Here is a 14,378-nt window from a genome sequence, read left to right as displayed (position 1 = left end):
CGCTGCAACCGACTTTTTATTTCAGATTTTTAGACGACATCATCGGGGCATGGGAACATGGGGAAGAACAGTTTGCACATTTTCTGGACATTCTCAATAACCACCATCCTTCAATAAAAGTTAAACATAATATACACCCGCATCAGGTTGATTTTCTAGACACAACGGTATTCTTTTCCAAAATCAATGAGGACAGTAAAAGGTTACTTACCCGAGTCTATTCCAAACCGACCGACACCCACGCTTTGCTTCACAAGTCTAGTTATCACCCCAAACATACATTTAAAGGTATAGTCAAATCACAAATCATTCGGTTTCATAGAATCTCATCTCTGGAAAATGACTTACAACACTCCATATCCGTTCTTTTTCGCAGTCTCCATCAAAGAGGCTACGCAAAAAGATTCCTTAGGTCCATCAAGCGTGACACTCTGGCGTGCCCCCCCCCCCCCCCCCCCCCCCCCCCACTCGCTCTATTGATCAGCAGCTGGCCGTGCCCTTAATTAATAACAAGATGGCCACCACAACAATTAAGAATCCAAACTCCGCTGAAGCGGCTGACCGACGTAACCGGGGAGGTAGCAGCAACAGCCCCTCTCCACAAAAACTGCTTCCGTTTGTCTCCATGTACTCCAAACACTACATTCCTCTCCATAATCAAATCAAGAACAATTTCAATAACATCATGTCTGACCACCCTCACCTTGCGGAGCACAGAGTCCTCTCAGCGCTGCGTAAGAACAAGAATTTGAAAGATGCGCTGGTGCGAGCCTCCTTCAGCCGACAGGTGCAGCATGATGACGCAAATAAACACTGGGCTTTTCAAATCATCTCATTCTTGTTTAACCCACATGGAGGCGTGGGGGCTCCAGTCACTCACCAGTTTAATTTACAGAGTAAAAATCTAAATTAATTGTATTATTTGCCAGTCTTGCCGTCTCATTTACATAGGAGAAACAGAACACACACTTATCAATAGATTAAAACAACACTTGTATACCATAAGGGTGGGCAGACTGGGCACTCCTTTGGTCACTCATTTTCAAAATCACCCCGTTGAACATCTGGTCATTGCAGGACTTCAGACCTGTCCAACCTGGACGGTGGGCCAGAGGAGGAGACAAGAGAGGATGTGGATGGAGAAGCTGAAAACTTATGTTCCTCAGGGACTGAATGTCCCCTAGAGGAGTGTACAAAAAAAAAATTAAACCTGGTATTTAATTTAACATTTCCTTGCCTATATTGTTTGAACTCAATGATTTAAACTCTTTTCAGGCTCCATGGTTTTGAGACTTCACTTCTTAGATATCTTTTCCTTTTTTCTCTGTGTGTGTTTTATCATCTATTCTTTCTTCCTTACTTATTTATACACTTTTGTGTTAACTTCACCTACCTGCGGGCCTGAGGCTCCCTCGACCACGCTGCAGGTGTCCAAGGACAGCTGAAAGAAACCACACAAAGTGATGTACACAGTGTAGAGATCTCATCATTGCATAGGTGGAATCTAGGGATTTATTTATACTTACTTACCTTATTTCCCTCATATGATCTCCCACTTTTAGGGACTTGGAGGCCTGACTAATCCACACCTGCCTGGGGACTAACATCAGCACTGACATTTATCTTGCATTTCATTATATGATTTCTTATTTGTATTTATTTATTTATTGTTCTTCATGAATTTTCTCATTTGTTGCTGCTTCACAGCCTTAAGATTTATGATTGACTTTTTTCAATCTTTGTGTGCTATTGTTTGCTGTGCATATATTGAATGACTTGATTTGCTTAATTCTTATTTCCTGGCATGTGTTTTACCTCATGAGTTGTGTGTATTTATTTATTTGAAAATGATTATTTGATGAATTCCTTGATTTTCAGAGCACTTGCTGTTCCTTGGGCGGGTGTGGTTGGGACAGGCCTCGGACAGCAGAGGTCACTCTTGTCCCAATCTTAGGATCCAGACCTCTATAGTTTTTTTCTGTGTGACCTCACCCAGGGACCTTAGGAACAACTTCCCTCTGGAGGGAGCTCGGGAGGGGTGGTGACATTCTGCAGACCTCTGTGCCAGTGCACTAAATCCACATTTGTGGAGAATTAAGATCTTTTTTCCTTACCTAACCCTAACCCTAAGCAATTATCAAACCTTAAACTTAAGGGTACCTTTTTTCAGCACCAATCATGGTTGTGCAATCAACATAAATACAATGATTTTAAAACACGGTATCATGGGAATCCTAAGCCCAAAATAGTTCTGATGCGGCTGCATGTAAACAGCATGGTTCACAAAATGTGGGAGAAACAGCCAAGACCATTTTTTGTTAAGATTCATCCAACATAGTTGTAACATTTTGAGGAACAAAAAACACACGCAGCACTTTCTGAAACATGGATGGCATTCTGTCCGAGCCACAGTAAAGGACGTGTCACCAGTGACGTGATTCACCTTTAGAGAAGGAACATCCACACGCTCAGACTTTTCCTCTTTATGTTGGTGGTTCTTGGCCTATTTTTAGCTCGCGTCCAGTGTCAACAGGAAGTGCATTTTTTGCTTACTGGTCCTCATCATCTAAATCTTTGTTCCCTAAATGTAGCTGAGCTACCGGTACCATGAATTTATTTCCAATATGTACGGCTGATTCGGGTCCTTTAGTGTGATTATACTCTGTTTCTCTGTGGGTGCATCTCTTGTGTCTTTACATCTGGTTTCTTCACTCGTATTTCAGACCTAAATCAGTCTGATCTCTGATCAGCTTTAAGACACAGACACATGCAGGTTCAATTTGTTTTGGCTTTTCACTCTAACAACTTCTTTTCTGACCACTCTTCATGAACGTTTGGTTTGAATAAAATCAAAAAATCAGATTGAATATTTCAGACATTTAATGTGAATTTAGGGTCATTTATATCAACGAACAGCCAACATCAACTACAGCAGAATCACAGAAGTCTAATTATCAGTTCATATGGTACGCCATCCTGAAAGCAGCAGCTGAGTTCTTCTAAATCAATTTTTCAAACTGTTTCTTTGAATTTAAGAAAGTTCCTTTGACTCTAATTACAGACTTGTTTGGAAAAATATCAGTACTGAAAACAAATGTTGTTTAATGATAATTCACATCAAGACTCATCTAAAACAGACATTACAGTAAAGTCTCGAGAACTGGACTCACTCCAGTTGCATTGAACGACAAACAGCGAGTCAGATTACACCCCAACAGTAATCTGATCATGACAGACGTCAGGGTTTAACCACTCGTCAGAACATTCATGTGTTCACACTGACAATAAATGTGAACATCAGCATTTGTTTGTCAGTCTGTCCTCTTTTGGCTCACCTCAGAAATGATGGTGACTTATGACAGCTGTCAATCAGCAGGTGAGCAGTGGACATTCAGTGTGTGTTTACTGGTTCACTTCAGGTGCTGGATTTACCCAAACACCTGATGGCATCACATGCTCATAAATGTATAAGTTGATTAGTGCACGTGAATGCATCAGACAGCTCAGACGATTGTGGTATACGCAGTACAGAAATACAGGTTCTCTCCCCAGTTAAAGACTCTTCAAACTGGTTCACACCTCGTGCATTACGATGTCATCAGTCTGCAGGAGGCGGAGCCTGAAATGTGACACCTTTAAAGACAATCGATGAAGGAAACGTCTACCTGTCTTTCTCTACCAGTCTGTGTGTCAGTGGAAGACAGTCTGTCTCCACTGCTTGTCAGGTGTAAACGGCCACAGACAGTTAGTGATGGAGGAGGCGAATGATTGCGGTTCAATGCTGAGGTTCAACAGCTCCAGACGAGAACAGTTTAACTGACTGTTGACTGGACGAAGAGTCGACGCTGCCGGCTGCTCTGTCAGCTGCAGAGAGGAAACAAGAAGAGGCACGATACAGGATTAAAGAGAGAAAAACGTCCGTCAGGGCAACGATGTGCATCAGTTTGGGAGTTCCCATTCATTTCACTTGGCTGCGACAAGTTCCACTTTGTGCATTAACAGAATTTTTTACAGAAATTGCCACCACAACTACATCCTGCATACTACCTTTGGTAGTAGTACACAGTATGAAACTGTTGTAATCTGTTAATTTGCAGTATGATAGAGCAGGCTTAGCCGGTTTCCAGTTTTGGAAAGCAGAAGTAAACAGAAACGTGGTTAAGGACAAACCACAAGTGATTCTGCTTTAACCTCCAGAGGGTTAGCCTACTGCATGCTACATTGTGCTAGTATAGTAGGCTGTTCTGAGAACAGCCCAAAACATGTGCATAAACGTGACACACTGTGCAGGGTGTGTAGACTGTTACATGTAGAGGTGTATATATTTCTATCATATATTTACAGGTATGAGGTGGTTGGACGGCAGGTTGAACGCCTGAGCGATTGCGACGGCCATCTCATATTTGGTCATCTGCTCTTTAGCCGAGAAGTGAAAGATTCCTCTGATAGACGGGTCCTGAAAGAGAGACAGATGATGAGACAGGCAGAGAGAGGGTGAGACAGACAGCAGAGCAGACAGGTGATGGTTAGACAGGCAGATGACAGAGAGGGAGGAAAGGTGTGTTTGTTACAATATCAATGAAAGAAACTGCAGGTGAGTTCAACATGTTCAAATAAGATACTTCTGTCTCTCTTCAAATGATACACATCATGCAGAAAGGCCAACAAACACCTTCATGTTTCCTTTCAACCAAACAAGGCGGACTTTCGGGGGTCCTCGTATCTCGCACCACAAGGTTCAAGGTTACTTTATTTATACACAGTGAGCGTCAGGCTGCTTCCATGACGGAGGTTCATAAGAACAAGTTCGAGCAGCAGACAGTCGAGACAACGAAGCTTCAGACCGGCAGAGGGAGAAAACGACTCTACGCTGACCGGGACGACCGTCAAATCATTCAAATGTCACTCAGCAACCACAGGATGACATCAGTGATCAGTGGTTAGACAGAGACCTGGAGAGGTCCACAGGCCACAGTGTCTCACACCCGCTGGGACATTTGGTGGAGGATCAGTGACGATCTGCTTCAGGCTGGAATCGGGCAGATTCGTCTTCGCGAAGGACGCATGAATCAAGCAACATACAAGGTTTTCCTGGAAGAAAACTTTCTTCTTTCTGCTCTGACAATGTCCACCAACGCCAGCAGGACAATGCCCCCCCAGACCTGACCCCCATTGAAAACCTCTGGAATGTGATCCAGAGGAAGAAGGACGGTCAGAAAGCCATCAGACAAAGCTGAGCTGCTTGAATCTTCAGGAGGGGCAGAAAGTCACCAAACAGCTACGGGGAGGACAGGAGAGACAGACGGAGACAGCTGAGACTGAAGACCAGAGTTATTCCACCAAACACTGAGTCCTGACGTCTTCTCACGTTTAAACATAAGTATTAAGTTGTAACATTGTGTACAAATGAATATGAACTTGTTTTCTTTGCAGTATTTTGTAGTACTTTGTAGTATTTTTTGTTGTATTGACCATTTGTCATTTTCTGCAAATAAATGCTCAAAATTTAAATATTTCTATTTAGAATTTGGAAGAAATGTAGTTTATAGAGTAAAACTAAATGTTGCTTTTACTCAAACACATCCCTATAAAGAGTAGAATCAGAGAAACTGTTGCAGTGGTCAGACAGTGGGAGTGAAGGACTCGTTCAGGTTTGTCCACAGTTACCAGTTAACCCTCAGCTGGACTTCAGTTGGAAAAGTAATTCTGCAGCAGTCGTAGTGAAGGAAAGTTAAACTGTAATGTTAGCTGTACACCAACCCAACACATTACATCCTGCCATAGCATCACAGGAGAAAAGGATTGCCAGACCAATGGGGGCTCAAAGATATAAACACAATAGAAGGATCAGTAACACAGTAGATCAACTATAAATCCACTCGAGCAAAGAGAGCCAGCAGTTTCGAAATAAGATGACAGCGATCCATCAACGTCTAGCCGTACAGGAGATGACCAGATTGGTTTATCAGAGAGATGCAGGCCCAACAAACAGAAGATCTAGCATCAATCCTCCAGTGTCCCCCAGGCAGGAGATTCATCATGAATCCACTCAGAGAAAGTCAGCGGCAGAAGGGATCAACTTTCAGATGAAACTCAAGTTCAACTGGAAACACAAAACACAACTAAAAGCTGAGTACATATTTTAAACGTCGGGATCCGACAAACATGATCCGAATGACATGAAAAGCCAGCACATTTAAAACACCTGTTATAAACAAAGCAAGGCTTGGGCTGTGGGAGTTTTCAGTCTCTGATGTGTTCTGCTGGGGGGGGGGGGGGGGGTTTGTGAGAATGACCTGCTGGGATCACTGGGCTTGATTCAATAAGTACAGAACAGAGAGAGCCAATCCCAGCCAAGGTCAGCCAAGAGATTTAGAGCCAATGAGGCTGAGTATTACATCACAGGAAATAGATGACAGACAGGTACAGCACAGTTACCTGTCTCTCTCTCAGACACACAGTTATCTACCTGTCTCTCTCTCAGACAGTTATCTACCTGTCTCCCTCTCAGACACACAGTTATCTACCTGTCTCCCTCTCAGACAGTTATCTACCTGTCTCCCTCTCAGACACACAGTTATCTACATGTCTCTCTCTCTGACACAGTTATCTACCTGTCTCCCTCTCAGACAGTTATCTACCTGTCTCCCTCTCAGACACACAGTTATCTACCTGTCTCTCTCTCTGACACACAGTTATCTACCTGTCTCCCTCTTAGACACACAGTTATCTACCTGTCTCCCTCTCTGACACACAGTTATCTACCTGTCTCTCTCTCTGACACACAGTTATCTACCTGTCTCCCTCTCAGACACACAGTTATCTACCTGTCTCCCTCTCAGACAGTTATCTACCTGTCTCCCTCTTAGACACACAGTTATCTACCTGTCTCCCTCTCAGACACACAGTAATCTACCTGTCTCCCTCTCAGACAGTTATCTACCTGTCTCCCTCTCAGGCACACAGTTATCTACCTGTCTCCCTCTCAGGCACACAGTTATCTACCTATCTCCCTCTCTGACACACAGTTATCTACCTGTCTCTCAGACAGTTATCTACCTGTCTCCCTCTCTGACACACAGTTATCTACCTGTCTCTCAGACAGTTATCTACCTGTCTCCCTCTCTGACACACAGTTATCTACCTGTCTCCCTCTCAGACACACAGTTATCTACCTGTCTCGCCCTCTCTGACACACAGTTATCTACCTGTCTCCCTCTCAGACAGTTATCTACCTGTCTCTCTCTCTGACACACAGTTATCTACCTGTCTCCCTCTTAGACACACAGTTATCTACCTGTCTCCCTCTCAGACACACAGTTATCTACCTGTCTCCCTCTCTGACACACAGTTATCTACCTGTCTCTCAGACAGTTATCTACCTGTCTCCCTCTCTGACACACAGTTATCTACCTGTCTCTCAGACAGTTATCTACCTGTCTCCCTCTCTGACACACAGTTATCTACCTGTCTCCCTCTCAGACACACAGTTATCTACCTGTCTCGCCCTCTCTGACACACAGTTATCTACCTGTCTCCCTCTCAGACACACAGTTATCTACCTGTCTCCCTCTCAGACAGTTATCTACCTGTCTCCCTCTTAGACACACAGTTATCTACCTGTCTCCCTCTCAGACACACAGTAATCTACCTGTCTCCCTCTCAGACAGTTATCTACCTGTCTCCCTCTCAGGCACACAGTTATCTACCTGTCTCCCTCTCAGGCACACAGTTATCTACCTATCTCCCTCTCTGACACACAGTTATCTACCTGTCTCTCAGACAGTTATCTACCTGTCTCCCTCTCTGACACACAGTTATCTACCTGTCTCTCAGACAGTTATCTACCTGTCTCCCTCTCTGACACACAGTTATCTACCTGTCTCCCTCTCAGACACACAGTTATCTACCTGTCTCGCCCTCTCTGACACACAGTTATCTACCTGTCTCCCTCTCAGACAGTTATCTACCTGTCTCTCTCTCTGACACACAGTTATCTACCTGTCTCCCTCTTAGACACACAGTTATCTACCTGTCTCCCTCTCAGACACACAGTTATCTACCTGTCTCCCTCTCTGACACACAGTTATCTACCTGTCTCTCAGACAGTTATCTACCTGTCTCCCTCTCTGACACACAGTTATCTACCTGTCTCTCAGACAGTTATCTACCTGTCTCCCTCTCTGACACACAGTTATCTACCTGTCTCCCTCTCAGACACACAGTTATCTACCTGTCTCGCCCTCTCTGACACACAGTTATCTACCTGTCTCCCTCTCAGACACACAGTTATCTACCTGTCTCGCCCTCTCTGACAGCTTCCTGCAAACAGCGGCCACGTCTCGGGTGTAGGTCGGAAACCTCTGCTGGCAGTGATCCAGCGTGCAGCTCTCCGTCCCCTCCTGGACTTTCAGCCACAGCGACGTCACCGCGCTCTCAGACACCGACTCCACCTCCCCGAACAGAACCGGCACCCGCAGCACCACCGCACCTGACGCACAGACAGGTGACAGAGTGACCAATGAACGACAGACGGATGAGGACCCAGACGGGCGTGACACAGACAGGTGAGAGACAAAACGCAGAAAGGACAGGTACCTGGACAGTGTCTGAGTGTCTCTCTCTCTCCCTCCAGTTTGCTGCGTCCGTAGACGTTGAGAGGATTGGGACTATCGTCTTCTCCGTACGGAGGATTCCTTCCATCAAACACGTAGTCGGTGCTGATGTACAGGAACAACGCTCCACAGACGGCTGCAAAGATCACAGTTTTAAATGTTATATCTTTGTTATCTGAAAACTCATCAGAGTTTCTTTATGATCCATATCACAATTTGTAGCAACCCACTCGTCTACATTAAATGTTTCCCTGCTGGTCAAGAGTTCATTCAGACCATTCACACCCACTTCATTCATACTCCAGTCACCATCTTCCAGCCGACCCCACGCAATACAAATCCTCTCTCCCCAAAAGCTCAGGACATGTGGTCGGTCTGTCTGTGCGGTCGTGAGGGAGGACATCAGCTTGTGTGTAAAGTCCACGGCGTGATCCCGATTCGAGGTATAAATCGCTGTTTAGAATACTGTTTTTTTGTGGTAAATCCACATCTGAGATCCAGGAAGTGCTGTTGACGCATGACCTGACTAATTACTACTGACGACTGACGGGAGGTTAAGTGTTGTATGGGTCCATTTCCTGCTTTTGCTTTAGGGTCTGGGAATCCGTGGTAAAACCCGGAGTGGACTGTTCATTTGCTGTATTGCTGTGGATTGGATTTACTGCCAGCTCGGGAAAACAGTCATAATTATTTGTCAGACGTGACTCTGACTGGCACCCCCCTCTTTTTGCTGGACTGAACTAAGGTCAATCCCGCTACAAATGATAATACTTTATAAATAAATGATAATTTTTTTAATAAATCAGAATCAGATTAAACCAGTCAACATACATCAACACATACATACACATACACACTGAGTATACATGAACATATATACATAAAGTATTTATATACACATTCAGGTTGAGCAATATGACCTGAAATTAAATCACTGTATTTCTTTTTTGTTTATATCATGGTATCACAAAAATAAAAGGAATACTCCATTCAAAACTATTTACAATGTAAAGATAGATAGATAGATAGATAGATAGACAGATAGATAGATAGATAGATAGATAGACAGATAGATAGGTAGACAGGTAGATGGATAGATAGATAGATAGATAGATAGACAGATAGACAGATAGACAGATAGACAGATAGGTAGACAGGTAGATAGGGAGATAGACAGATAGATAGATAGATAGATAGACAGATAGACAGATAGATAGATAGGTAGATAGATAGACAGATAGACAGATAGATAGACAGATAGACAGATAGATAGATAGACAGATAGATAGATAGATAGATAGATAGATAGATAGACAGATACTTTATTTATCTTTATCTTTTATTTGCAAAGGGAACAAATATTTAAAAAATATATATATATATATATATAGATGTGTTAACTGGTTACAAATAGGAATGAAAATGAGATGTAGGCATACAAGTGTTTTGGATAAAGTAACCTGCCCCATAATATAGGTTAATTATTGAATGTAATATGATTCATTCTGAGAGTTAGACAGGGTTCAGAGTTAGACATCTCAACAGCATTTATTTGACAGAATACCCAAAGTTTATTATATAAATACAACAGTCTGTGTACCACAGGGCATGTCTATCAAGTACATGTACATACAGAAGCAACAGACACTGAAGCTAATTACCATAAATTACGCTAAAAATAATTATTACCAATTATTATTTATATTTTTGAAAGAATTCTTAGTTTGCAGCATTTTTTCACACCTGCCTAAAACATTTGCACAGTACTGTATGTAATGTTGGTATTTAAACAGTTACATAATGATGAGATGAACATGACAACAGGCGATCACTTACCTGCCTCCTTGGCGAGTGTGCTCGTGGCGTGCACGTTGAGATTTACAGCTGCTTCAGTGTGTCTCTCTACAACATCTGGACGTCTCTCTGCTGCACAGTGGATGATCACATCAGGCTGAAACAGAGATATTCATTTCAAATATAATTAAATCACATTAAGTCAGAGGTATTATAATTCAAATGTGTTTATCACAGACGAGTTGATTTCATTGGCTCCTTTCAACATGAGGGAGCAGTGGCTCCACTCCGAGCTTCCTACGGACATCTGAGGAGCTCCATACTCAGAGCTCATGACCATGGATTAGAGTTGGAACATAGAACGACTGGTCGAGCTTCAGCGTTCTGCTCAGCTCCCTCTGAACCACAACGGTCCAGTACAGAGACGGCTGATACCACACCAGTCTGTCCATCTCAGGCTCAGCTCCTTCTGACCCTCACTGGTTAATAACACACTGAGATACTTGAACTCCTTGTCTTAGGGGAGTGGCTCAGTCCAACTTGAAGAGTCAAATCCATTGTTTTCCGGCTGGGTACCATGACCTCAGACCGGGAGGTGCTGACTCTCATCCCGATACTTCACACCCCGCTGTACACTGTGCTAGTGGTCCCTGGAGGTCACAGTCGAATGAATCAAACAGAACCACATCAGCAAAGAGCTGAGATACAATCCTGAGGTTACCATAGTGACACCCTCACATTCTCTTCATGAAAACAACAGGACAGAGTCTTTATCAGTTCTACTGAACATGATACACTCAGCTAAAGCCTGCTTTCAGCAACCTGACACAAGTTTTCCCAAGGAGGATAATATATTGATAGTTGGAGCCCACCCTCCTGTACCCTTTATAAATATGTGAACCACTGCAGTCTGCTAGTCCACACTGTTCCCGACCTCCACAAGACACCAAAGAGGCGCGTCAGCCGAGACAGACCGAGAATGTCCAGAGCTTTCAGAATCTCGAACACAGCTGGTGTGTTGGTGCTGATGAGCTTCTTAGAAAAGCTGCCTCATTCAGTGTCTTCAAATGCATCATGTGCATCATGAGGTCTAACTAACACGTTGAGTGCGTTTCCTTCCTCGTAAAATATTTGCAAAGCTGTTTTTTTTTTACTATTTCAAATCCAGCGTTGATCCCCACCTTTGCCTGATGCCCAGCTTTAAATTCTACTACTTGCACACACAGAACAAAGTTTTACCCAGAAAGTTCTGTCAGTGCAACCTTTAATGTTTATCAGCTGTTGCATGCAACTGAGCTGAGCACAGCTACCCCGATTAGTCAAGCTCATGAGTGCTGCTTCCTCCGAACACAGATGAGAGACCAGAGCGTTACAGTTTCCTGGTTAGTTCCAGTAAAAATGGACAAAGATTAGAAGATTGGATGGATGGACAAAGATTAGATTGCCGACACCGTTCACCTGAAGTAAGACTTGTCTGTGGAAAGACTTCAAATATGCCATCATCAACTGTGTCGATAAGCAGAAGGAGACAAAAACAGACTGGAAGGCGAGTCCTTCTCTCCACAGCATTCAGGCAGCCTCTCACTGCCAGTTCAGACGAGCCATTAGTAATGTTATAGGAGTGTTAATTTCCAACACAGGTACTGTTTATGTAATAAATTAATATGTCAGTTTTTAGTGCCTTTATTGCTCGAGTAAGAATTATGGCCACCTGTTTTCCTGGCTTTCTGAAAATGTACCAGACTGTGACCCATAATCGAGGCACACACCACACTTGTGTACAGTTATACAGGCCTCTAACTTCACTTTTTTCCCCATCATCACAAAATACAATTTAAAGCATCCCAAAGTAAATGTCTACATGTGCATGAATTTAAAGTAAATATCAACAAGAAATTATTTCATGTCTAAACATAGACATGTAGTCATTATTGTTATTGTGCAGTCCTCTACTGACTGCATAGCAGTGTAGTGTTTAGTACAGTGAGAAATACCTTGTACTCATGCAGTAGTCCTCTGACAGCGTCCTCGTCTGTGAGGTCACAGCGTAGAAGGCGGGGCCTGGCTCTCCTATATCCGGTCCCAATAACTAACCAGCCGCTATTCTGAAACTCTCTGCAGACAGCTCGACCCAGAAGACCAGTTGCACCTGTAACCAGGACCCTCGGAGCTGGGGCCATAGCCTCGTCCTGGAGTAAGCAGTACTACATCAGTACTACATCAGTACTACAATCGGCACCACATTTACCAGCACCATTTTCTCTTACAATCTCCCCCTCATCATCATCCGATTTTCAATTAATTTGAGTCTAACAGCTGATTACAGTTCAGATCTAATATCTTTCGTTCCATCTCCATCTAGCTGATGAAGCACCTAAAACACCTGTAAAATGTCACGTCACAAGCATTTATGAGAGCAATGACATAACTAAAATATTTAGTTTATTAAAACGTGAGTGAGAAATGTAAGAAATTTGAATGTTTTTCTGTGATGAAACCTCAGTAAAAATGTCCAAAATCTATTAATTTATTTTATCAAGACGTTTATTGTATTAGCCGTTAGCATTGCTAGCTATTTGTAGGTCAGTATTTACCTGGACCAGCTGCACACGGCCCGGGCTGAAGATAATCCTCAATTCTGCGCCTGCGCGGCTCATCTCCCCTCTGCCTAATCAGATATGTTCCTGATATTTATTATTAATCGATGTCGATCACTCAGCGCCTCTTTGATTTTCCGATGCGCAGTTAGTTCTCTCTCTTCCGCTTCCTCTCCAACACCGATCAGCTGCCGTAAAGCAGCTGTCGCGGTGAGTCTAGCTGGTTAGCATACAGGCTAACAGATCCCCGAGAAGAAACACGGAATGATGAGAAATAAAACGGAAACCAAATAAGTCAGTTTTTCTTGAACAGGTTCTCTCAGTGAAGCGCATCAGAATGAAGCTAGAACCTTAATAAAACTGAGCTGAGCCCTAACTTAACACAAAGACGTTATTTCTCACAACACCGGTGTCTGAATCGAAGCTACTGAAAACACAAGCTGTGAGTTTACCTCCGAACCGCTGAACTCAAATCCAGGCATCTGATCCAGGACCAGCTCACGGACCAGTAGAAAACGCCCCGTTAAAGGACAGCAGTTTAAACACTCCGTGAGAACATCCCATTTCTCAAAATTGCATCCACATTTCCTTCACTTGCATCTTTTCTTTGCGTCTTAGTCCCTCCCACCGGGGATGCATGAGAGGACGCAAGGAAACCACGCAAGGAGAGAAGAAACGAGGAAACATGTTTTTTTTTCAATAAAACTTTATTGAATGCTCAACAGAACAATACAGTTCAACAGAAAAGGGTTTTGCCAGGGGGCCACATACAAGTAAAGACAGTCTACAGAAAAATATTAAGAAGATTACACAAATGCACAGTCTTAACAGTCTTGGTGTTGGTTGAATACTTAAGGGTCTGAATATACTGTTTGGTTTCATTCTTTAAAAAAGTAAAACAGATTTTTATTTATAAATCTGCATTTGTGAATATGAAATTTAGAAAATAAAATCATAAGGTTGATTATATAATACTGTTTGCTTTTGGAAGGAATAAAATAAATGAAACCAAACAGGACATTTTCAAAACAAAGAGTAAAACTATTCTCAATGAATGTAGAAATAAAATAACAAACATCTTTCCAGAAATTAAATAAATAAATGAAAATTATCTTCAGGGCATTGTGAACAGAAAGAGCAGTTGGTATCAATATGTTTTCTAAAACGCTGTAAAAGAAATATTTAAGAAGGATAAATTTTATGAATTAATTTAAAAGATACTTCTTTTATTTTGTTGTTTATCATATATTTGGTTGGAAAGATCCAGATTTGTAAGGTAATAAATTAGGTAATAAGGTAATAAATTATTCCAGTAAAATGTTCTGTCAGGAAGAGACACAATGTCCCTTTGAAACAAAGTACATATAACACG

General features: G+C 42.7%; 1 protein-coding gene across 2 annotated transcripts; it reads right to left on the bottom strand.

Annotated features, from left to right (window-relative positions):
• Positions 1-2,862: 2,862 nt before the first annotated feature.
• Positions 2,863-13,624, bottom strand: mat2b (methionine adenosyltransferase II, beta). Of its 2 annotated transcripts, XM_041952255.1 has the most exons (8): positions 13,459-13,600; positions 13,004-13,242; positions 12,404-12,598; positions 10,452-10,566; positions 8,599-8,751; positions 8,298-8,491; positions 4,343-4,456; positions 2,863-3,864 (listed from the first exon to the last, which is right to left on the bottom strand). In XM_041952255.1, the coding sequence occupies exons 2-8, from the start codon at positions 13,064-13,066 to the stop codon at positions 3,691-3,693; spliced, it is 1,008 nt and encodes a 335-aa protein (XP_041808189.1). In that variant the 5' UTR covers positions 13,067-13,242; positions 13,459-13,600; the 3' UTR covers positions 2,863-3,690. The 2 variants fall into 2 exon arrangements, with proteins under 2 accessions (XP_041808189.1, XP_041808190.1); XM_041952256.1 differs by lacking the exon at positions 13,004-13,242 and having other exon boundaries at positions 13,459-13,624.
• Positions 13,625-14,378: the final 754 nt, after the last annotated feature.

The sequence above is a fragment of the Chelmon rostratus genome, chromosome 14, assembly GCF_017976325.1.
Source record: "Chelmon rostratus isolate fCheRos1 chromosome 14, fCheRos1.pri, whole genome shotgun sequence".
NCBI lineage: Eukaryota > Metazoa > Chordata > Actinopteri > Chaetodontiformes > Chaetodontidae > Chelmon > Chelmon rostratus.
This window is presented reverse-complemented; position numbering and strand designations above follow the sequence as displayed.

Bases quoted from the DNA above. Each gene is read 5' to 3' on its own strand.
- mat2b (XM_041952255.1), bottom strand. From the start codon at position 13,066: ATGAGCCGCGCAGGCGCAGAATTGAGGATTATCTTCAGCCCGGGCCGT. The intron at 8,492-8,598 runs GTACCTGTCCTT...TCTGTGCGTCAG, and splicing joins GACACTCAGACACTGTCCAG to GTGCGGTGGTGCTGCGGGTG. The intron at 4,457-8,297 runs GTAGATAACTGT...TCTCTCTTTCAG, and splicing joins TGTCAGAGAGGGCGAGACAG to GACCCGTCTATCAGAGGAAT.